Source organism: Haliaeetus albicilla, chromosome 10 (genome assembly GCF_947461875.1).
Source record: "Haliaeetus albicilla chromosome 10, bHalAlb1.1, whole genome shotgun sequence".
NCBI classification, from domain to species: domain Eukaryota; kingdom Metazoa; phylum Chordata; class Aves; order Accipitriformes; family Accipitridae; genus Haliaeetus; species Haliaeetus albicilla.
The window spans coordinates 43,240,454-43,264,808 of record NC_091492.1 but is presented as its reverse complement, the minus strand read 5'-3'; the positions used below and the strand labels follow the sequence as shown (position 1 = coordinate 43,264,808).

At 56.0% G+C, this 24,355-nt stretch overlaps 1 protein-coding gene across 8 annotated transcripts in view; it reads right to left on the bottom strand.

Annotated features, from left to right (window-relative positions):
- Positions 1–3,973: 3,973 nt before the first annotated feature.
- Positions 3,974–24,355, bottom strand: part of OSBP2 (oxysterol binding protein 2) — a 124,878-nt gene continuing 104,496 nt past the window's right edge. For all 8 annotated transcript variants that reach the window (XM_069795435.1, XM_069795436.1, XM_069795437.1 and 5 more), the window contains 11 exons: positions 21,263–21,461; positions 19,358–19,475; positions 18,596–18,662; positions 18,081–18,248; positions 14,048–14,293; positions 10,453–10,573; positions 9,562–9,665; positions 9,052–9,147; positions 8,431–8,615; positions 7,348–7,568; positions 3,974–7,149 (listed from right to left, as the gene is read on the bottom strand). In XM_069795435.1, the coding sequence (XP_069651536.1) occupies positions 7,007–7,149; positions 7,348–7,568; positions 8,431–8,615; positions 9,052–9,147; positions 9,562–9,665; positions 10,453–10,573; positions 14,048–14,293; positions 18,081–18,248; positions 18,596–18,662; positions 19,358–19,475; positions 21,263–21,461 (1,668 nt within the window). In that variant the 3' untranslated portion in view covers positions 3,974–7,006. The remainder of the gene's footprint in view (positions 7,150–7,347; positions 7,569–8,430; positions 8,616–9,051; positions 9,148–9,561; positions 9,666–10,452; positions 10,574–14,047; positions 14,294–18,080; positions 18,249–18,595; positions 18,663–19,357; positions 19,476–21,262; positions 21,462–24,355) is intronic.

Here is a 24,355-nt window from a genome sequence, read left to right as displayed (position 1 = left end):
CCGCTCCCCAGCTCCCCGGGCAGAGACCCCACGGGATGCCCACCCAGCACCCAGGGGTCCAGGACCCTCTTGGGTTTCCAGTGCCGTCTTCTGCTCCCAGGGCACTGGCAGGCACCTGTGGGCATCGCCAGCCTCAGTGCAGGACCTGTCCCTGGAGCTCCCGACGTACCTGGCTCTGTCTCCTTTAGTCTGAGTCCCCTTCGCACCAGTTCCCAGCTCTCGCGTTCCCTCCTGGCTCCTCTGCAGGGACCAACGCAGTGACACCAGCTGCCCCGTCACACGCTGGCAGCCAGGAGTGGGGTTACAAACCCATTTGCTCCTTTCCCCATGCGTTTCCACAACCACCACACGGGATTCAAGGACCGGAGCCAGGCTTGGGCTCCTGGCTGCATCCCTTCTGGTCTCCACATCCCGGCAGAAAGGAGAGCCAGGAGCCATCCCCTCATCCATCGCTGACCACCCGGAGCATCCTGCCACGGCTGGGGCTGTCCCCTTGGTGGCAGAAACATCCATCCATCCCGCTGTCCCCCACAGCAAGGCGTACCTCGCCGGGCAGCACGGCTTTTTGCTTCCCACGCTGCCACCGGGACTCAGCCGCTCCTCCTGGGCAGGATGACACATCTGCCCCGGTTCTGCATCGCCCAAGGGGTCCTGCTGCTGTGTCAGTACCTGTGGGGAAAAAAAATGCTGCACCTACCAGGACATTCTGGCCCAGAGAGAGGGTCCCTGGTCCAGCCGTGCCCCTTCCCCCTGCTCGATCCCAGTCCCTCCATCCTCCTCCAGCACCCCACAGCCAGCCCAGTCTCACGGTGAGCCGGGCACGGAGCTGTCCTCTGCCGGCTGCATGCTCCTTCCTTCTCCACGCCATCCACGGCGAGGGTGACGACCCCTCCACGCCGTCCCTGGAGAGCTGGTGGCTCCTGCCGTCTCAGCCCCAGCGGCTTGCTGGTGGGATGTCCCCCGCTCCCGGCTACGCTGATCCCTGGCAAACCGCTGTCAGGAGAGCCCCTCCTTGCCCTGGCCCTGCTCGTGCCGGCAGAGATGCCTGGGGGTCTCCGGAGATGCCCAGCAGCCGGCTTTTCACCACCCAAAGCGATGGTCAATGAGTCTTTCCCGGAGCACGAACGCCTGTGGGGAGAGTCCTCCCAGTGCAGGGCTGGCTGCATGGAAGGGGCTGGCTGGGGACCCCCCCAGGCCACCCCCAAAGCATCGCTCTGGCTCAGTCTGGATATCCTCCCTCCCAGAGACTCCAGGCTCTCCCTCCTCATCAGACGCGGAGATCTGCCCTGCAAGGGACATCTGCCCGGCTCCACCGCCAACTGCCGCCAGACACCCAGTCTTCTCCCTGCAGAGAACAAGGACTCATCCTGCCTGGAATCATCTCCCGCAGCCGGGACATCCCCAGGGGGCTCATCTTCCTCCTCGGACAGCAGGGGCTCCACCATGCTCTCCCAAAACCTGGCAGCGAAGTCCTCTGTACAGATAGAGCTGGAGCTGCTCCGGTCACCCGGGCTGGACCGGGAGCCGAGGAGCTGAGCCAGCCCCCAGCAGCGCTTCTCTGGTGGGACAGGGCTGGCGTCACCCCGGGGACACCCGGCACGGCGTCCTTCCAGCTCTGTGTGGGAGAGCAGAGCCATGAGCCTCCCCTACACCCGGGCAGGGATGGGAAGAAACCACCTGGATCTGAACCGGCTTGGAGATGCCGGCAATGCCTGTTCTCACCAGGGAGCATTCACTGTGCACCTAAGCTCAAATGCTGAAGGCATCCCACCCTCTCCAGCAAGCTCCTCATCCTCAATTACTTCCAAAAGAAAAAGCCACGATGCAATCCTTTTTTTTTAAACCAGGGTGATTTTTCACCCCGACGGATGCTCCCAGGCATTGCCGCACCAGCACAGCTCAGCGGTGGGCGCAGTGCAAAGGCTTGCCAGGGCAGCAGGGCACAGGGGTGGGATGCTGCTGTTAGCTCTTCTATCGCGATAAATGGGAAGCCGCTGCCTGACGGGAGAGTCCCGGTCCCAAACCACCCTTTGCATCTTCGCAAAAGCCCCTCCGACAACGTTTCCCAATTTTGCTCTCCTAGCATTTGCTATTTCGGTCTCTGTGGTGCGCTGTTGTTTTATTTAAATAGCGCTAGCTGCAAAATCCTCTGCCTGAGCATCAGCCCATCTGCTGGTCCTCCACCAAGCATCCCTTTGCAGGAAGGTTTGGGCCTGGCAGGGTGGCGGGGCGAAGCAGAGCTGAGAAAGCACCGAAGATGCCCTGTCCCTACTCACCAACCATCCAGGAGCCAGTGAAGAAGATGTCGGGAGAGATGTCACTGTCTCCGCTGCTGCCGGTGCCCTGCGCGCCCGTGCCGTGCTGCTGCGGAGGGGACAGGCAGGGGGGCACTCCTGTGGGGACAGGCAGGGAGGGCAGCGGGCAGCAGCCCCGGCTTCTTGCACCCTGCTCTTGCAAACTGCTCCACTACGGAGTGGCTGGGACAAGCCCATCCCCGGCAGCACAGGAGCAATGGTCTGTCGGTCCAGGACTCGGGGAGAACCAGGGACCCCCTGCCCTGGGTGCAGCACCAGGCACCAGCATGAGCCTTACTGCGTTTCTGGCCTTTGAAGACAGCCTCCTTCAGCTCCATGCCCGCTGTGCCACCTGGGCCTGCAACACAAGGCAAGGTGAGGACGGCACACTCTAGAAGCCCCCCCGTGAACTCATTAGGCTTCAGAGTGAACGCACAGAGAACAACACAGCTCAAGCTCACCCACCTCCCAGAGCTGCAGTGCTGGGCTGAGGCCACACCGCAGGGCTGACAGGAGGATTTGCAGGCACTGCAGGGCACAGAGGTTTGCCTTTCATTAAAGTCGCGATGCCGGCACGCTTGCTGCACCCGGGAGCTGCCAGCCCCTCGGACCCGGTGCCGTGTGCCCGGCGCCCCGTTGCCTGCACCCAGAGCAGGCAGGGAAACTCCTCCCGACCACCAGCACCGGCCGAGCAGGTCCCAGTGCTGGGGTCTCCCACCCCAGCCCGGACCCGTGTGCCCACCTGGTCGAGCTAGGCTGGTGCAGGCAGGGGAGCAGGCAGGGGAGCAGGCAGGGGAGCAGGCAGGGGAGCAGGCAGGGGAGCAGGCAGGGCCTGCAGTGCTGTGTGCGCCCGTCGCCCAGCAACGCCGCAGCAGCCGGCCAGTCTCAGCCTGCCCTAGGCTTCCCCTACCCAGCCAGGAGCCTCCTCCACCGGGCCACCTACTCTTGGCTACCTCCTGCCCCGGACAATGTCCCCTGGGCAATCTCCTTCCCTGGGTCACCATCCCCAGAGACCCTTCTTCCCTGGGCACCTTTCCCTGGGCCACCTCTCCTGTTCCTCCTTCCCCAGACCTCCTCCCCTGGGTAACCATCTTCTCCCTTGGCCAAACTCCACCAGGACATCTCCTGCCTGGATGATCTCCTCCCCTGGCCCTCCTCCCTCCCCAGGAAACCCCTTCGCTGATCCTCCTTCTCCTCTAAGCTATCTCTCCTGGAGAACCTCCTTCCATGGGGACCTACCCCTGGCCCTCCTCCCCAGGGCAACCTGTCCTCAGACATCTCCTGCCTTGGACAATGTCTGCTGGGCCATCAACTCTCCTGGCCCTCCTCCCCCCCGACCACCTTCCCTGGACCATCTCCTCCCCTGCGCAACCTTCCCCCTGACCCTTCCCCTTCCTTCAACAACCCCTTTCCTCAACCTCCTTGTCCTCCGAGCCACCTCCCACAGTCCTCCTCCCCTAGGCGACCTCCTCCTTTGGACAACCTTCCCTAGGCCATCTCCCCCGTAGGTCTCCTCTTCCTCTGGGCCACCTCCCGTTGTCCCTTCTCTGGCCACCTCACCAGCCATCCACCCCGTGCCCAGGTCCCCCGTCCATGCCCAGAGCTCACCCAACCTCGGGGTTCCTCCGGGACCCCCACCTCCAGCCTTCAGGAGCGAGTGACAACCTCAGCACTGTGGCTTTTAAAACTCCCGAATCCAAGTTTTATTACCGTGTAGGAGAAGAGGGATCACTCACAATATATTGTTCAAAAAGAAATACATTCAACGGCATTTACAGTGGAATGACATTAAAACCCTCTGTGGGGGGTGAATAGAAAGACCAGGAGATGGTGCTCTGATTAAGCGTTGCCACTAGATGATCTCCGGAAGGTAGAGCAATTTTTAAAATTAGCCTAAAAAACGGGGAATTTCTGTTTTGGGGGTGCTCCTCACACCCCCCCGAGCTCCGCTGAGCTGTGCAGGGTCTGTGATGGTGATTTCTAGACAGACGCAGCGATGGGGGGTACATCAGAGAGGACCTCTCGGGGTGACAGAGCCCAGCAGGACCGATGGTGCCAGCACTTAGCGAGCAACATCTCACTCCCTGCTCTCCTCCGCCGCAGCAACACTCAGATCCTGGTTTGGGGACAGCCTGCGCAGGAGTTTCTCACACTCTCCAAGTTCGCAGGTAACACTTGCATTGACAAAGTGAACAAGGAAAATAAGGCATTTTGAAGAGCTCAATTTCTAGCCCATTTTACAAAACCGATTCAGGCCTCGGAGTGGAATAAAACCCCCTGGGCAACTTCGGTTGCCACCACAAACCAAGCCAGAGGCATCAAGGTTTATTGCAGAGCATCCTCCACTCTCCCGGGTAGGTGAAAGCCCATCTCCAAAGGAGATCTGCACACCCTGGGGCCGGGACACCCAGCAGCTCTCCGCAAGCTGCATCCAACAGCTAATGCAGAAGTTTGGCTCATTTAAGAGCTGCACCGGCCTTACCGAGCCACGGGCAAACCTCCGGGAAGGGTCTGGAAAGAGTGAACACGCCAGACCAGCTGCTCTACCACCCGGGTTTGGAGCATCGCACTCCCAAATGCGGGGGATACCGAGCTCTGGCCTTCAAACCCCAAATGCATTGTTTCTAGAAGGGAATGTCTTCGTAACACCTTTTGAATGCTATCACATCCAGCTTTGGAGCAAAATGTTGCTTCACTACTTTGGGAATTACTCTGTCACCATCACCCCTACACCCTACCTCCGGGACGAGCCTAGGGAAATCGTACTCGTGCTACAAAAACTCAGACAGACACTTCTGTCTTCATTATTTTTCATCTATTGTGTACCATAGAAATTTAAGCAAAATAATTTTATATATATTTTTATATATATATATAAATTAGAAGCAAATAAATAAGATTAAAGGGTACATTGAAATCAGTGGGTGTTGCCACTCCGATAGCCACTCACTACTGTTACGCCGTACAAGGTCTATATATACTGTACACATAGGTTTGCTGTAAATAACTGGTATGGAGGTGCTGGAAGAGAAGCTGACCAAGGAGGAGACTGATGGTTGAGGAACCTGATTGCATAAGTGTCCCATGTGTAGCCTGGGTATTCCAGTTACCATTGCCTCAAAGTTCATTATTGCTAATTATCTTCCAATGTGGATGTGACAGCCCAGCTAGGGGTGGCCTCTGACCCCCATGAGGCAGCAGTCAGTGTGATATGATGAAGACCCGGAGAAGAAGACATCGAAAATGAGATCCGACAGGGCAAACGCAGGTGTCCAGGTCTCCCCGATACTCTCTGGCCCAGCAGATCCCATCTTTGGGGTCCTGCTACCCCCATCCTCCCCTTCGGCGCTGGGGACTGGCGGTACCTGCCTGCGTGGCCGGTGGCTGAGCACCGCTCGCTCCTGGTCCTCACCGATCATCGGCAGGGCTTGCTCCGCTTCTCCTGGCGGGTCCAGGGCCACAGCAACACGACGGCATGCAGGAGGGGTGAGCGGGGGACGTGGGGTTCCCCCAGACCTGTGCTCAGGCTGCTTTAGTGATGACCTGAAACTGCTCCTGGGAGAGACCAGCCACAAGGGAGGAGAAGGAATGGAGCCAGGCACCGGGCTGCGGGTGCCCTCCAGTGCCAGTGTCTGGCTTAATGGGGAAGACACAGGGATGGGAGACTCAGAACCAAGGCTGCATCCCAGGGAGGCTCCATCCCAGCAGCACCACAGCATCTCTTCCCTCCCCTCCTGCCCGGCCTCAGGCAGAGCTCAGCAGGGAGATGCTGTCTGAAAACCTGGCACCGGGGTCCAGGCTCCTGCCGGCCCCTGGGCTGCAGCCATACGGAGCGGGAGAGAGCTGGTACGCGGACCCCGGAGCATTGCTGGTCTACAAACCTCTTTGCCCTGTGTCTGCCAGGCGTTCCCGACCTTGGCGAAGCCATTTCCCCCTTTGGATGTGGTTGCAGGAAAACCAAACCAAACCAAAACTCACTCAAACCACTCTCACAAAGCATCATGTTAAAGACAGTCCTAAATCTTGACTAAACACGGCAAGACTGTGGGGAATCTGCTCATACACTTCTCTGAAAAAAAAAAAAGTCACCAGCTGAAATATCCTAAGTGGTATTACTGGGATGACTGGGCACTGCAGGAACCACCAAGAGCCTCCAGGATCACACGCCACAGCCCCTGGAGATAGTTTTCAGAGCAGGATACACGGTTGTTTGTGTCCATCTTTGAAGGAACCTGAACCAGGAGCAGATATTTTTTTAAAAAAATAATTCCATAAAGTCCACACACAAATGGGGGGGGGGGGGGGGAAATAACGTCAAAGAAAAGAGCTCACACAAATGCACAGCATCCCCACAATGCGAGCATCTTTGGAAGTCGACGTCTCAGCCAATAAAGCCGAGGCGCTGAAAGATATAGGCAGCAACTCCTGATAGCAATAAATATGCTAGGCTAAAAACGAACCAGATTCACGTGTCCTCATTCCTAATTAGTCGCTGAAAAAGCCATCATTAAAAAAAAAGGATGCTATTTATTAGTGCGTAAAAAAATAGGTTTGGAATCCCTGTTTAGATTTGCTTTTCAAATTTCTGCATGTATTGATTCTGTGTATGTATTTGCACTGTTAACTGCCGGCGGGACGCTGCCGGCATGTCCTCACTGTCCCTCTGTCTGTCCCGGTGAATTGAGGCGCGGGGCCGGCCACCCCGGCGTGGCTCAGAAGATATCGGGGCACGTACTCCAGTCCTGCTTGTCCTTGGCCTCCCAGTAGCCACCCTTATAGACGCAGATCAGCTCCCCCGTCACAGCATCCACCTTGCGCTCAAACCACAGCGGGATGTAGCCTTCGTAGTCCTTGCCTGTCCGGGAAGAAACACGGGATAAGGGCTGCTTTTCCCATCCGAAAGCCAGCGAGTCCCACGCTTCCCCCAGCCACCCAAATAGCTTCAGGGTCCCCTCCTTCATCCCCCAAACCCAGCGGGGTTTCTTCGCCACATCCCCCCTCCCGCAGCGAGGGGCGGGCGGTCCCTGCCCGTCAGCATCCCAAAGCATCTCACCTTCCTCCAGGGCTTCCACGGCCTCGGCCTCTCGCCGCCGGCGCACGGCTCGCTGCTTCTCCTCCAGCCGCTGCTTCTCCACGTTGGCCTCGTCCCAGCGGCCGCTCTCCATCAGCCGCTGGTCGGGTCTCAGCCGGCTGTCTGTGGGGGCCACTCGTTCCTCGGGCTCGTTCAGGGTGAGGGCCAGGTCAGAGAAGAAATACATGTTCTCAGCGTTCTCCCTGCGGCCGAAGAACCCTGATCAGGATGGTGGAGGTGGTGCCTACCTCGAGCAGAGCTCCCCAGCCCTTCACATCCCTGCATCTCACCCCAGCCCTGCTGATGGTGCTCCTGCTACCCCAAACCGGTCATGTAGATGCTACTTGGGGAGCCTGCCTCCACCCTCTAAGTGGAGATGCCAACGACACCTCAATGAGCGTCTTGGAGGGGAGCAGACCCCTCCTCTGTTTGCTCCACACAGGGAAGCTAAAAGCCAAGCCTACGAACTCCAAGTGCTGTACTGCTCAGCCAAGACACGACACAGCTTCACCCAAGAGCTGCTGGATCCCCAACTGCAGAACTGGTGGCACCAAGCAGAGGACGCTTTCTGCAGGGGACCATTCCAACAGAGCATCTCCAGAGCAGGGACCGGCTGTTGGTGCTACCAAAGGCTGGAGACTGGTTTGAGAGCAGCCCTGCTGTGGGTAAGAGTGTCGAGAGAGGACTGCTCTCCAGAGGGCTAAAGTGACCGGTGGGACAGGATGGCCAGGGACCCACCAGCAAGGCAAAGCAGCCAACACATCTCCAGGCCGTAGCCAGCAGCCCAAAAAACCTAACCAGTAACGCTGATCACCCAAAACCTACCTGCAAGTGTCCCCCAGAGCCACCCCCTCCCCTTGCAGGGACCTGCTCTCCCCTCCTGCTGTGTGCTCACGCCCTGGAAAAAGCCACACAGCCACCCAAAAGTCCTGGTCCCCTTCCCACGTCCTCAGGGCTGGGCACACAAGCCCCCCTCCATCCCACGGGGCTCAGGGCAGCACCGTTAATCCCCGTCCGGCCGTTGCACCCCCGAGCTCAGCACCCCACGCCGAGGAGGGGACTCACGGGAGGGGGTACTTCTTCCACAGGACCTTTGGAGACAACGTCTGGTAGACGGTTTTCTGCTTGCCCTCTGTGCTGGTGCTGCCGTGGCTGCTCTGCACTATCTTGGAGCACTCCATCTTCTCATCCCATGTGCCAGACATGACATAGTGGGCTTTACCATCGGCGTCACTGACCACCCCTGTCACCTGGCAGAAGGAGATAAGCCCTGGAGATGTTTGGAAATGCCCAGAGGACAGGGAGAGGCGCAGGGGGACAGAACACCCTCCAGGTGCCCCAACCAGACCTGGCACTGCGTGTCCTTGGACATCGGCTGCGCCCAGCACAGGGGGAGCGTGGGCCCATCCTGACCACGCAGGTGGGTCTCCAGCCCATCAAACCCTTCCCAGGTCTCAGTGCCGCAGATCCAGCACACAGAGAGCCGAAACACGGGCTATGCTTGGAGGTCCCCCCCAGCCCTCCCTGATGACCCATGTCAGAGGCGCCAGCACAGCTCCTTGGCCCCGTGCTGGGGCTCATCCCAGCTGCGGTACTGGGACCCAGTGAGCCCAGCTTAGAGGGAAGAGCCAGGTCTCACCCCGCGCAAAGCTGCCAGAAGGAGCAGGGAGATTGCCAGATACGTACCTTTCGGGGGACATCTCTGGAGAAGTAGCTGTAGGGGGTAAATTTCAGCTGGCATTTATCTTTTGACTTATGGTTAACAATCTCTATTTCACCAGACTAGATAAAAGACACAGAACCACAGCGAGTGAGAGACTTTGCAAGGAGACAAATCAGGCGTTAGTTGTAGTGCAGGTACAAATCAACACCAGCTGCAGCACCGCTTCTGGCTGTAGCCACCACACTGGCCGCCCCCACCGGCTCGCCAGCAGCAGGGTAAAAATCCATCACACGCGTAACCACCCTACCCCACAGAGCTGCTGGCCTGGGGAAGAGCCATTAGGAGCTCCGAGAAGCCTCCCCCCCGGCCCTGCCAGGGAAGCACACCTTCCTGTCGCGGTAGGAGTACGATGGGGACACCAGGACGTGCTGGCATACACCCCAGGAGGGCAATGCCCTTCCAGCCCCTCTGCCCTTCCCCGGAGCCAGGTGAGGCCAGGCAGGACCCATCACCTCGGACCCACAGCCACCGACCTGGTCAATCCAGAGCTTGCCCACAATGATGTTGTGAACGGTGGAGGTGACTTTCCTCCAGACGTAGTGATTCCCACTGGAGTGAAACTCTAGGTGGATTGCACCTGCGGAGAGAGGGGTGCCCTGAGCTCAGCGAGGGCGGACGGCCAGGCAGGGCTGCAGGCACGCACCCCTGGAGCACAGGGACACCCCGGCACCGTGCTCTTCCTCGGAGCCAACCGGGCCCCTCCACCTGCATCTCCCATCATCAGTCCCCAACCAGGGCTGGGTCTGGATTCATCCCTCCCCTTGCTGCACACTCCGTGGTCTGCTGCAGTAAGGGAGCTGCAACAGCCGCAAGGCCCTCTGCCTTCTTCCCACCCCCTAAAAAGCACTAATTTTAAAAGCAGGTCAGAAACATGCCGCCTGGGTGACTCTCAGTGCCACAAAACCAGCCAGGCACCAGCACAGCTCTGGGACCAGCCCCAGGCATGCTGTCCAGCCCTGGGACAGGCAGAAGACAAATAAAACATTGGAAGGAGGCAGCTTATTGCATCTGGCTGCCAGGGCGAGGGTTAAAACAGGCAGCAAGCTAACCCTTAAATATCATTTAAGGAAAAACCAACTAATGGGCAAGCAGGATACTTCCAAAGCATATCTGCTATGGTGCTAGCAGCAAGCAAAGCAGTCTCCCCTTACAGTGGGCATAATTTCCATTTCCAGGGCAGACGAGTTATCATCAGATTGTCTGTGATTGGGAGCACAAATATGTGCTCCCTATGGTGCTTGGGGTGGAATTCACTGAGCCTTATGTGAGCCCAAGGGACTGGCACGTTGCTTAAACTCTTGGGTACTGCGTGAGCAGCGCAGAAAAAAAAACAAGCCCTGATCCTCCCGGTACAAGTCACCTACCCAGTGGCATGATGGAGAGGTATTTGCCCCTGAACTTGCTGGCGATCGTGATTTCCTGCCACAACGTCCACCCTCGCTTAGAGTAGACGTGATGGGCAGCTGCCGGGGGGTGGTGGCTCACCTGGGGGAGAGGAAAAACAGCCTGTAAGGTCACAGCCACCAGCACTGGAGAGCCCTGGCAAGCACTTGCTGCATGACTCCTAGAAGAGGCAATAGCTCCACGTCAGCTTTGGCCCTAAGGATGCTCCGCTGCGCTGACCTGAACACCCCAGTCTTCTGCTGGGCATTGGAGTGACCTCCCACGAGGTACCCCAGCAGCAAATGGAAGAGCACCGAGCTCCTGCCAGGATTTTCTAAGGCTCATAAGCAAAGCATAAAATCTTAACTTGAGCAACCGTCGCTGTGAGATGATGCTGTACTGTGACACCCTGTTCTCCAGGGATCCGGGGTGACAAACAGGGATTTGCCAACACCCAGCCTAGATCCCCAGTAATCCCAGCGTAAAAGCACCTCTCCTGCCAGCAGCAGCTACCACTGCTCTGCCCAGGAACTTACGGGGGACACAGGTCCCCAAGCCATCCGAGACACACAGACCTGCCCAGCAAAGACTTTGACTTTGCCCCTACAGACACACTGGGCTGCAAAAGCAGACAGGACATCCTCCGTCCCGGGGATGACTTGTAACAGGACGGTGCTCACATTCCCCTGCGCTGGAAAAGCTGCCCAAACCCAAGACGGGAGCAGGATATCCCAGCCAGAGGTCTCTGCGCTCACGTGGGCTCTCACCCAGCTGACCCACAGCACTCTGGCACGGCGCACGCCACCCCGCACCGGGAATCCGCTAACCACTGGGTCCCAATGGCCATGTCAACGAGTTCAGAGATTATTTGCACGGATGTAATTACAGGCTGAGCACCCCAAGCTACTGGCTTACAAATGTGAGCAGAGCAAAAACCTCTCCATTAAATCCCACTATCACCGACAGGAGAAAATCCTATTTGGGTAACTGGATTTCAGGCACAAGATTATCAACGCTTTGCTCGGCACGTCAGCAGGCTGAGCAGCACACGCAGTATCCAAGGAAAGTTCAGAGCAGTGGGAAAGGCGTCCGTCCATCCATCCCACACTGACTGTGCTGACAGCAGCACCAGGGCAAGATGCACTGGCAACACTACACCAGTGCAAAGCTGCACTCTTGCTGAATTTGCCTTTTGAGATGGCTCCAAGAGAGAGATTTAGAGGCTTCGCTCATGGACCAAAGGCTCCAGAGTGCTGCAAGGGAGCAGGTTTGCTCCAAGTTACGACAAACCTAATTTCGGATGAAGCTCATGTGCCGTGCCAGCAAGGGAGGGGGACTCACAGACCAGGCAGGAGAGCTGCACCCAGGGGTTCAGTCCAGCCTCTGGCTCAGCTAATGTGGAGGTGTCAGAAATACCAAATTTGGGTACAGATGTAGCAAAATCCGGACCAACCAGAAAAAGTAATTCAGGGCACGTTATTACTTGGGAAGGGACAAGGATGGAGGAAGGAGGGTGGTAAAAAGGAGGTTGAAGGAATAACAAAAAGGAATGGGAAGGTATGGGAGTGATGTGGTCGGGGATGTATGTGACAGGCAGCGCTGGGCTTCATCACCGCAGCCCTAATGAGGGTAAGAAAGCCACCCTGTTGTTCTGACTGTACCCCAGGAGGATGAGGGGTGTTGCTGGCTAAGGGACAGATTGAGCATCCTGGTAAGGAATCATCCACTAGCTCTAACAGCAGGCTGAGCAGGCTGACAGCCCAGGGAGATGGAGCACCAGGGAGGTGTTGGAGAACAGAGACCCCTAATTTCGATCTGCTGTGCATAAAGTCAGCTGGAGAATTTGGCTGTGTGGCAGGACAGGGTAATAGCTGCCAGGTCAGGGGAGGTGAAGGCGTGATGCTGCTGAGGTGGATGAACCTGAGCTCTGCAACATTCACAGCAAAGAGCCGGGAAATGCCTGGAGCAATGCTGCCACCTCTGATCTGCCTCCCGGGAGCAGGCAAGGTGCCAGGCAGAGCAGGACAAGGAGGTACGTTCGCAGCTGTAGCTTATTACACTCTGGTCAGCAGTGTCCTGGCTCACTGCAGCCAAGGGCATGAGCTCCCAAGGCTGGGACAGACCATATGGGCATCACTGGGGACAATCAGAGCTGGCTGACATCAGGCATGCAGCTTTGGATGGTGTGAAGGGACAGCAGAAAGAGGAATCTTGGAGATATCTACTGAAGCACCTTTCCTTTTGTCATGAGCAAAGGGTCCCATTTCCAGGAGACCCCACACAGCCTGTTCACCGTCACTGCCTGGAGCAGCGCAGCCAGCAGAGATGGGATGTGACAGGAGGTGCCATCCTGCCTCACGCCAGAGCTTTGCAAGAGTCTGACGAGCTTGGGCACACATTACCATGGAGAGGTTTTGTCCACACCTACATGTCCTGCGAGGAGCTGATGGCAGAGCATGGCACCTGCTACAGCGACCACTCCAAACCTGGGTACGAAGGGCCATGACTTGGAGAAGATGATGATGAGGGACAAACTAAACCACGTCAGGGGGACACGTGGATGCTGGTGCAACCCTGACCCTCCTCACTGCGTATCCTCAGCATGCCCCATCCACATGTCTGATACATGCTGTGAGCATCACATAGCACAGCATGGCATGTCCAGATTAGCAGCAAGACCCTTTTCCCATGTGATGCTCCTCCAAAAAACCCACAGGTCTCAGGGCACGGTCTGTGGAACAGCTCTGCAGATCTTGGACCTGCATCAGCCTCTACAGAGTGACAGAGGTTTGTGGTTTTGTTTGATGTTTCTGAACACTGAAAGATGCAACAGTTACTCTGTCTCTGAGATGGCACAGCCACCCCCTGGAGAACAGAAAGCCCCCATCAAAGTGATGTCCTCCCTGAAAGGGGTGATAAATGGCCCCATCCCTCCCCAGGAATGCAGGATGGACCAGCCAAGTGTGCTAAATATTAAACAGTCGATTTTCTTCACAGGTCACAACTCATTAAGCACTCCAGGTTTTTAATTAAGACCTGCTGTTCGATGCATGCCAGATGCACTCTGTGATTAGAACATGGGACTGTCAAGAGTTTCTCAGGTTGCCCCCAGGCTCCGAAACTAAAAATTTTCAGTCCAACAATAAAGAAATGAGACCCTGAGACACCCTCTGGGCCAAAGATAGCCTGAAACAGTTTGGGGGCATCACTGCATAGCTACAAAGGAGCTCGGGTGAGGAGAACTTCTCCCTTTCTGCTCAAGTGTTGAGATGTAAAAGTAACCCCAGCTCCAGGCAGGCTACCAGGAGACCTGGCAGGGTGAGGGACACTTTTCTCCTCCCCTTCTTTGCCACCTCCTGCTCTGCAACACCAGGATGGGCACACTCTGCTTCTGAAAAATGGCTTAGGCTGTGCCTGCTGCTGCTTCTGCCAATGCCAGCAGCAACCCGCTGGCTGTCTCAGCCAGGAGGAAGGCTCAGTGCGAGGAGATGCTGGGTCTCCTTCAGAGAAGGGCTGCTTTGGCTGGACATGAGCAGCGGGGCAGATACACAGACCCTTCCGCAGACCCTGGCTCACCTGCTCGCACAGGGAACGGAAACCAAACTCCTCCAGCCGGTCGAGCTCATAGGTTTCCCCCAGCAGTGGGTTGAATGGCTTTGCGGTGCGGTGGACAGTTGTCGAGTAGGAAGACACCGAAAACGCAGCGACGAAGCACATCTGCTCCGTGGAGCTCTCGCACTTGACCGCTTTGTCCAGCAGCTCGTGGTACTCGAGGTCCTCTGTCAGCCTCTGCAGCATGGAGAGCGGCTCATTGAAGTTTACCTGGAGGGGAACAAGTAAATGTTAGCAAAGCAGGAGAGATGCCAAGCAGGGCACTTCACCCTTTGCCTTTTTCCCCCAGCGCTGTAGCCTGCTAAGCACTGGCATCCCACACGTTCGGCTCTCTGAGCATGGTGCAATGCGCTCCAAGAGTCAGGGATTCAAGGTGAATGGAAACCGCTGAACCGAAGCAGCAGCCCCGCAGCGCAGCTCATGGCGCGGGGCTGGATGTGACAAGGCATGCTGCACACGTGCTGCCCCTGCAGCATCACTCAAATGTTAACCAGAGGCAAGAAAGATGTGCTCTGCTCTGCTCCTTGAACCGTACCACAAGAGTGCGAAGGCTTTGAAGTTCCCAGCTGAGAAGAGGTGTGCCAGGGAGCCAACAGCCCTGCAAGCTAACCAGGTATTTCCTTGCTCCAGTGACAGAGCACCACTGACTCCCAAAATCAGCCTCAGCAGTGAGACCAGCTCCCTCCTGCCTCCCAGCCAGCATCCCACCAGCTATGAGCAAGTGGCGACGCGGGGCAGAGACGTACTGCTCCCCGGGCTGCCCTCCATCGCCTCCTGGCAAAGCCATCCCTATGCTGGGCTGCAGCCCAGTTGCTCAGAAAACCTTGAAAAGCCACATTCCAGGGTCTCCCTGCTCCTGGGACTGCCCCCCCACAAGAGCACCCGAACCGCACGTGTGAGCTAGAGGCAGCAGCGGCAGCAATGCCCCACGGGGCAGAGAGCAGAGGGGAAGCTCTGTCCCTGGTGAGCCCGAATGAGTCGTATTTCCACTCCCAAGTCATGACTTTGTCAATTAGAAACCTTTGCCATACATTGCCAGGTTGGACAGGCTGCAAACATCTCTGGAAAAAAAAACCTGGTTGATTTTAGCAATATTTTTTGATCTGAAAAGAATTAAAATAAAAAAAATAATTGAAGGGAAGATGGAGATACTTTGTCTCAAAAGGTCTTCTGCCTTGAAACCACGTGAAATTCACTTTTTACCTTCAGTTCAGAACAAAGAAATATATTTTAGAAGGAGCAGATGGTTGAAGGATGGGAGAACCACTTCTATAAGCCAAGTTACACATTTCATACTAAAGAAAACAAACTCCAGATTGTTCCACTCGGGGATTTGGCCTGTAAGCAGCAGGGATCTTACAGCATCTGAGAAAGAAAGAGCTGTGTAGCGAGGGCAGCATCACATCCACACAAAAAAGCAAATCACTGCCAGCTTGAGATAACTCTCAGGAGAGATGCAGGTGGCATGAGAACAAAGCCAGCAGCTGCATCCTCTCCACCAGCACCGCTCGGGTAATGGCAAAGCAAAACCTGTCCATGGAGGAAGGAAGATGAACCCACCCAAAATGCAAAATCCCTAAAGCTGTTTTCTTCCTTTACAATGCTGCAGATTTGTTCATTCAGAGGAAAAATTAAGGAGTGCGCTGTTTGCACGGAGAGGTTTTTCAGTCCATCACATCCCCTGGGAAGGGGACAGGGTCTCAGAAATGCTCTTAATTTGCCAAGAATCAGGTGAAGCACATAGAAGGAGAAACTCCCATCACTCAGGGCACACAACAGGCTCACTGACAGTCTGTACTATAATTAACCACGTTTCCAAACAGCCCTGAGCCGGCCGCTCTGCTTCCTTCTCCTCCTTTGCTCCATTTACCACAATGTCAGCTTGAAAGCCCTCGCTCCGCAGCTCCGTCTCAATTCACTGAGCTGCCGGCTTCTCCTGCACTCCAGGCACACGTACTACAGAGAGAGAATTTAAATGGCTATTGCACAGAGATTAAATTGCTCCCTGTTGCCTTACCACGGGCTGCTTGCTCTTAGGGTGAATCTCCCAAAGAAATGCCACGTGCAGCTGAGTTTGTGGGGTGCAAAGCGTCTCCCTGCCTCTGTATCTGTACAGATACCCAGAGAGAGGAGGTAACAGCGAGTGGTTGATGCCAGGCTGAGCCCCTTCTTTACAGCCTATAGCTCTGTTGAACAGTTTACAGAGACAGCCAGATCCACTTGCCCCAGGAGGGATGGAGTAATTACATCCCCTGCGCCGGCATCAGGGGGTGCTGTGCGAGCAGAACATAACGCTCTCAGGTTTGGACTTGGCTTTAGCAGCTCCCGCAATGATTTGATTGATAGGGAAGGTATAAATTTCCTCTCTCCAGGCACCAGCAGCTGCTGGTATTTCACGTCCTGAGCTTATTTCTGTACCCATCAAGCCTTTATCTGATATTGATGCTGCTGCAGAAATGCTAACAGACGGCACTGGGCTGTATATCTTGGCTGGAAATAGCACAAAGAAGAGACAAACTCATCTCTCTTACTTGAAGAGTGTCAGGCACTGCTTTAAAAAGAGACGAAATACAATCAGTTCAGCATCCAAGCCCCTGTAACACACTCTATCCCCTTTACCCAGCAGAGGAAGAACCCCAAATATGGCTCCAGGGCTATGGTTCATGCTTTCCTGAGCTACTTCCACTCCAGTCAGTGCCACAATAACCCCCAGTCACCCCCAGCTGTTTTACAGCTCTCCCAAGCTTGACAGGACTTCACAGTTTTTGGGGAAATGGATTCCTTACGATGGTATCCAGTCCCATCCATGCTGCTTACTGGGCTGGTGAAGACCTGCTAATGAACCAGCAGCTTGGAAAGGGCTAGTTTGCTCTGAAAAAAATGGCTGTAGTTTTGGGGGAGCTTTGGTGTGGGCAGCATTTCATCTGGGTAGATGAAGCACATGGTTATTTATCTGCAAGAATTAAATGCACATCCTGCTTACCCTCTGTGGCAGCCCATGCGAGGGGGGTTCCTCCACACAGACCCCTGCCAGCAAACTGTCTGCTGACCACATGCAGGAAGCCTTCGCCCCAAGGAGCAAACCCGGCAGCACCCAGCGGTGCCGTTAATCATCCCCACGGCATCTCCTTCACCAAAAGGCTGCTCTTTGCAAGGAAAATAAAGGTACTTTGCATCCCTGGGGTAAAACGCAGCCCTGCCATGCTGTCAGTGCAGGTGGGGCTGCTCCCCGAGCATCAAGTCCCCAGGATGCATACTGGGGAAAGCATGATCAGCAACAAGGTCTCTTCTTCTAGTCCCTGGGTGAAACATTTGAATCCTCAGGGATTCAAGGTGTCCTCGTTCCCTCCTTGCTTCTGCAACAGTTGGATTTGCAGAGGACACTCGAGCAACGTCCCCTCTGCTCCAGCTCGCCCTGGGACTCGTGTGACCAAGCTGTCAGGGCTCTCCGCAGCTGGCAGAGCAGAATGGATCAGTCCCAAAGAAAGAGGCAATCCAATTCAAATAGTCCCTAACGTAACATCCACGATGTCAGAGCCATTTACCACAAAGCAACTGGCACTACAGCTCCGTGCTGCTGAGGACAGCCTCCTCCTGCCTGATGGTTCAGCTTTCTGGCTGTGCTGGCTCTCTGGCAGCAGATGGATGATTTCAAGGGGCAAATAAATTGCAGGGAAAAATATAGAGCTTAGAGTCAGCAGAGTTGAGCAGCAAGGACACATCGGTGCTGCGGAGCAGGGCCAGGGAGAAGGGTGAGGTGGTTTCAGAGGGCTCTGCCAGTGCAGAAGCCAGTTCCCCAGGACAAAGTTGGCAGCTGGTGACATGCTCTTGTCCCGCTCAGGGCTGCTAGACTACCACAGCACCTGACAGGACAACCTGGAGCCATAATCCAAGTCCTTTGCACAGCCAAGAGCCATGCCCAAACTAAACCCTCAATGCCAGCATCACAGCAGCACCCTTTCCACCAGCCCTCAGCACCTGGGACACGCTCACTTACAGGCATAGGGATCTTGGACAGCTCTTTGCCGATGCAGTTTTTCATGATGCTCCAGAGGTTAAGGCTGTAGTTGGGTTTGTCGGGGATGCGAGTCCGTCTCCTCTTCTTCGGCAGGAGATCTTTGCAAGTGGACTCATTGTAGCTGCTTTGATTTGAGCTTTCAAAGACCTGTGGAAGCAACAGAAGAAACACAGGTCTAAGCTGGACTTGCCCAGCATGACCCAAACGCTCCCAGGAGCGGCAACCGCAGCTCAGAAGACACTGCATGCCCTTGTACTGGGGAGCATCACTGGAAGCCTATTCTCCAGGGCATGGGGGAAATAATGGTGCAATTGCCCCCCAACACTTTCCTGCTTCCTGTAGGAGGGTGCTTGGAGTGGTGCTCACAGAGCAATCAACTCTGCTCTGTCCTGGAGGCATGGGAAGGACCCGGGTGGAGAGTCCCTCCAACAACCTCCTCCTCTCCTGCTCCTCTCTCCCGGTTTCATCCCTCCCGCTCTGCCCGGCCAACTCACACTGTCCTCCAGGTTCCAATCCTCAGGGTGGCCCTCGCTGGCCCCACTCAGGTTACTGCCCGAACGCCTGCGGGGAAGAAAGTACTGGCTGGTAAACACAAGAAAGGGCAGACAAGGGGAGAGAAGAGCCAGGGCTGGTGCAGCACAGCCTACACTACTCGGAGCATTTCCCTGCACCACCCCAGGGTGCTGCCAGGAAGGTAACAGGGTGATGGAGGCGATACTCAGCACGGTATGACCCAGCCTGGGGGCAGAGAGCCTCTGCTTTTGCCAGCGAGGCCAGCGGTGTGACCGTGTTTAGACCACAGGTGTCTCCAAGCCCAGACAGATGCCCAAGGAGGTGTAAGAGCAGGTCAAGGCAGACGATGGCAAGATACTCCCTGCTTCTGCCCAATGCTCCAAGGGATCTCTCTCCAAGTCCCTGCCCAGGCCTCCCTCAAGCTCACATCAGCTGCTGGGGCAGAGGACTCAGCTTTCCCACAGCATGGGCTTGATGCCTGCCCTTCCTCACCTGCTTCATTATAGCTGGGGCCATCCTCAGCCTCACTTGCTCCAGGAATGCAAGGGCAGAGGGGTGCAGTACAGAGCCCTGGGCAGAGGCAGCCCATTTGCTGGGGGACATGCACGCAGAGTGATCCCACGGGAGAGGATGCTGCCCTCAAGCCCAAGCACAATGCCAGGCAAACGGTCTCTCCCCGCACCCACAGCAGGTTTCGCCAGGTTGCACTGTGCAACGTGTGGCCCTGGAGCGGAGGCTCGTACCTGTGATGCTTGGGGTCTGCGGTTACAGTGATAAAAGCTGGTGCATCCTCCATGGCATCAAAATACTCCGTCTCTTCATCTTCATCACTGGCCTCTCCTTTTGCAGACTGCACACTCCCTGTTGGTGCAAAGGGTTTGAGATGCTCAGGTGCTGCTGGTCCCCTTTAGAACCCATCGAGCACAAGTCTGTCCCCAGAGCCCACCCTCTTCCCACTGTATCCCCTCTAATGCTGGCTCCTTTTACAGCTTGTCCCCCTCCTCTCCACCCCACTCCATGACGAGAGGATGCCATACCAATTTCCAGCTCCTAAAAGCAAGGATGTGCCCCGGCAGCGTGTGTCCAGCTCCCCAGTCCAAGCCACACAAGGCTTCCCTGCCATGCTGGGGAGCACCTTCAAAAATGTCACCAGGCTGCCTGAGCCAGACGCACGCCCAACCGTGTCTAATGCAGCTGCCCCTCCAGCACCGCCCTGTCTGCCGGGAAATCCGGTTTGGATTAGAGCAGAAAAAAAAAAGTCACGTGTTTCAGGTGATGCTCAGAGAGATTTCCCAGCCCTCGGGTTTTCCAGCCCTGCACTTATAAACATTTCTCTTCTCTGCTACGGCGGGAGAGATCGCTACAAAGCCGGGAGCAGACATTAATCGTGGTGACTTTTGAGACCCGGCGCAGCTCCCCTGCTCCTGCCCTCGCTGTGCTGCGCTCGATGGTGCAGGGCATGCAGCAGAGCTGACCACCTCTCTCGAAGCCTCCGGGCAGTACTGCTGCTCCGGCAAGAGGGATGCCGTGGGCAGTGCCAAGGCCACGTGAAGGGACCAGAGCAGCCACCCCGGCTCCAGCCACCTCGCTGCAACAGCCCGCCTGGCTCAGCTGGCTCAGTTGGCTCGGCTTTCCGGCAGGGTTCAGCGACCTCCTTCCCCACATCGTTCCCACACTCCTCCAAAGGAGCAGCATTTGGGCTGGATTTGTGCCTGTCCCTACAGCGATTTCGCCCCTGCCCTCCCCAGCTGTGCCACAGAATCATTTAGGTTGGAAAAGATCATCAAGTCCAACCGTTAACCTAATGCTGCCAGGTCCACCACTAAACCATGTCCCTAAGCACCATATCTACATGTCTTTTAAATACCCCTGGGGATGACTCAACCAATTCTCTAGGCAGCCTGTTCCAATGCTTGACAACCCTTTTGGTGAAGAAATTTTTCCTAATATGCAATCTAAATCTGCCCTGGTGCAACTTGAGGCCGTCTCCTTGAGGCCATACAAGAATGAGGGCAGTGCCTGGCATGGCCGTCACCCCCCTGCAACAGCCGCTATTCTCTCCCTTGAGTCCATATATCCTTTAAAAATAAGATAAGGCACTATTTGCAGTTTTTGGCTACCAGGCTGTAACTAATGCCTCCCGCAGGGAAGCAGATTTGGCACGAATGTGCAAAGCTGTTAGGTTTTATTGCCCGGTAACTCCTGCAAGCAGCAAACAAGGCCTGGCTGTGCCACCACCACCCCACGCAGCCGGGAACTTGGCAATGCCAGGGGACCCTGGGCTTCCTCCAAGCACCATGGCTGCTCTCCAGCAGCCAGACATGTGCCCACCAGTGAGGGCTACAGCTACTAAAATAGTCTGGAATAGTGTAAGCGAGCTGGGGACACAGCCCTCTCCTGCATCTGTATCTTGGGGACATCCAAGTCTCCAAGCAAGGAGCAGGACAATTGGGGACGATTTATGCTGCAATGGGATCCATTATAAAAAAGAAATTACAGGCATACAGGGCATTGCCTCGTGCATCCTCCCCATCCCTGCCGACTCGCTGGGAGCAACCGAGCGGGAAGCCCCATCCAGCCCGGGGCTTCCCACAGGGCTCTGCCCCTGTAACAGCCCCGTCCCCGCTGCCCGGCCAGCCGGTGCTCACCCTTGGCGGTGCTGGTGATGCCGGTGCTACTGGAGGACAGGCCGGGAGCTCCGCGGCAGGCTCGCTCCAAGCTGTTGTGCTGCTTGGCTAACTGCTCGATGGTCTCCTCCAGCCGGATCCTCTGCTCCCGCTCATACTGCAGCATCCGTTGCCATTTTCGGCTGTGAGTTTCGGCTAAGTCCAGGAAATCGCGGCAAGCCTGGAGGGGAGGAAGGGACACATCAGCACCCGGCATGGCCCTCGCAGCCCGGGAGCTGGTCACAGAGCCAGCGCCGGCACGTGGTGACTCCAGAGCTGACTCCCCACCACTCCCCCTCCTCCTGTCCCAGGACCCCGGTTTTACAAAACACAATCCCAGAGCTTTGCACGATCCCCTGTACCCATGGGGCTAAACCCAGTTCAGTTCTGACCATCCAAACCTGAATCACCTCCGAGGAGATGGCTGCAATATAGACAACTGCCTTGACACCACGAAGCCGTCATGATGTCCTGGCTCACCATGCCCCAGCCCCGCAGCCTTTTCCTGTCCCCGTACCATCCCTGGTCCCCGGGAGCCCAGGCTGGGCTCACACAAACCTCAGCCAAGCCCAGCCCTCCGCGGATGCCCTGAGATCCCCAGCAGCCACCTCCAGCTCCGATCCTGCACATGAGGAGAAGCTGGACAGGACAAGGGTCCCCAGGGTGACAGCCGCAGACAGGAGAGGATGCTCAAGCCAGGAGCCGACGAGCCCTTTGGTCCGAGGAGGCAGAGAGGGAGATGCCCAGCTCCTCCCCAGAGCCGCAGAGCCCAGCAGACAGCAAAGGGCCTGGCCTGGCCCCAACAACACATTTGCTGTGGCCAAAAGCCCTCTCCTCTCCACGATGGGCCCTTTTCCAGGGAACAGGACCCATCAGCTGCAGGGACACAGGCAGACGCATTCAGCCCAAGGGAAGGAGAGCTCACGGGATGCACTAAGCGATGCCTTGCACAGTGTCCCTGTCCCGTGCCACCAGGCAGGAGACAGCAGGGACACCATGTCCTAGGCTGATAGGAGAACCTCTTGGTGCAGTAACCACCGCCACAGCCGCTCTGAGACCCTCTCGGCATCGCCACGATTCCAAGCATCATCCATCCCCAGGCGTGCTGGACTCCCAGCAGGAGATTTCCGGGTGCAGGATGTCCGCTCGGGGATGGGACGCTGCCAGCTCTTGCGAGCTGCCTTTCTATTGTCTGACAAGAGAGAGACAAGCTCTCACAGCTCTATTTTTAGGTTATTTTTTTACGTTAGACTGAAACACCGAGTTCCCTCGGCTTTGCCGCTTCCTTTGCAATCAACCCCATGTGAAGCTGAGCACAGGGGCAGGGCTGCACCTCCTCCTCCCTCCCCTAAATCTCTGCAAGTTGGGATGCACTAAACTTCTTACGTTTAAAAGTAGGAAAATATGATTTTTATGGAAATTCTCTAGGAGTTTGGAGGCAGGCTGGCAACTTGCAGGCAAATTAACTGCTTTGGCTAGCTCCAACTCATCACCATACCAAGGGAGGTCCTCTTCAGATAAACGCTGGCCTGAAAAACTCAAAACTATTCAAAAAGACTAAAGCCAGCTTCCATGACCTGGCCTGGTTTTACCAGGATTTGTCCAAGAAAAGCTCCAATTCATCAGTTCTTCATCAAACCTCTCCTTTGGATGGGAGCAGGTTTTAAGTCTCATCCAGGGAAGGAAGTTTTTCCTTTAATAATATCAGAAACAAATCACCAGGGAAGTGAAACAAAGCATCAGGTTTTCATATTTTAGGTGAAGAAGCACAAAGCAGAGGGAACCAATATCCCATGATAAGAAACAAAAATGCAGGGGTAGGCATGCATGCCTTCGGTGATGTCCTGAACACTGCCATATCCCCCAGGACCTCACCACCACCCCCAGCCTCACCTCGAGGAGCTCCCCCAGTCGTGGGAAGACACAGGAACCAAACTCAGATCAGATACATGAAGGACAAACACAATGAGTTTGGGTCTGTCCTTTGGGGGAAAAAAATAAAAATCAGTGTAACCCATCATATTTAAAAAGATGTTTTGCTTTGTATTCATCTCTACTCTCTCCTGCTTCTTAATACCTGCAGCATGGAAGGACCTGACCCTGCGTTTGTGTTATCTCCATCCCTGATCACTCCTGCCTGCTCTCACTGTGCAGAGCTCAGTCCACAGGTGGATTTCTGCAGCATCAGTCCCAGCATCAAACTGGCCAGGGTGAATTTAAACCCACAGACCATGCTCTTGCAAACCTGCTATTTTTTCCAGTGCAGATGGGTATAATGCAAGTGTCCCAAGGGTGAGCTCCAACATACATCAGTCTTCAGTATCATTAAGGCTCTCTAATAAGATGCAATCACATGCGGTTCTGCTAGGCAGAAACAATTTAGCCAAAAAGCATCTGCAAGCTCCGAATGTGGGTTTGTCCTATGGTGTCGGCTTCTCAGCCTCTGGATTGCTATTTGTGGCCATCAGCAGCTCTAGGAAGCAACTCAGCAGTGCTGCCACAGCAATAGAGATACCTGCCTGCCCGAGCTCAAATATTCCCCAGCAAGCACCACATGGCAATGGCATTAAGGCTGTATGATTAGCCAGAAGAGCAGGTGGAAATGACCCCGGGAAAGGAGAGGGGCAGAGCCCTTTGCAAATAAATCCTCAGCGCCACGATGGGCAACATGGCTCCTGCGAGCTTGGAGCAACGCAGCAGGTCCCCCCGCTTTGCTGTTTCTCTGACTGCAGGCAGGGAGGTGTCAGGGTCCTGTCCCCCCAAATTCCTTGCTGTGCACCTATCCTAACTCCCCCCCCCCCAGCCCAAACAGGGACCACCCAGCTCCTCCTCACATGAGCCACAGACCCCACGGGGCTGCGTGGATGGGTGCAGGGAGATGTGGGACCGAAGATTTTCAGGGTGCTTCGCACCGCGTTTTCACCTCGTTCTCTGGAAACAACTCAGCTCCTCTCCCCACCCCAAAAAGTCCTGTTGACAGGCACCCACAGCCACAAAGCCCACGGGCAGACCCTGCCCTGATGCCTTCATACCCAGCATCAAGCTAAAGCCTCCTGCCAGTTAAAACTAACCCAT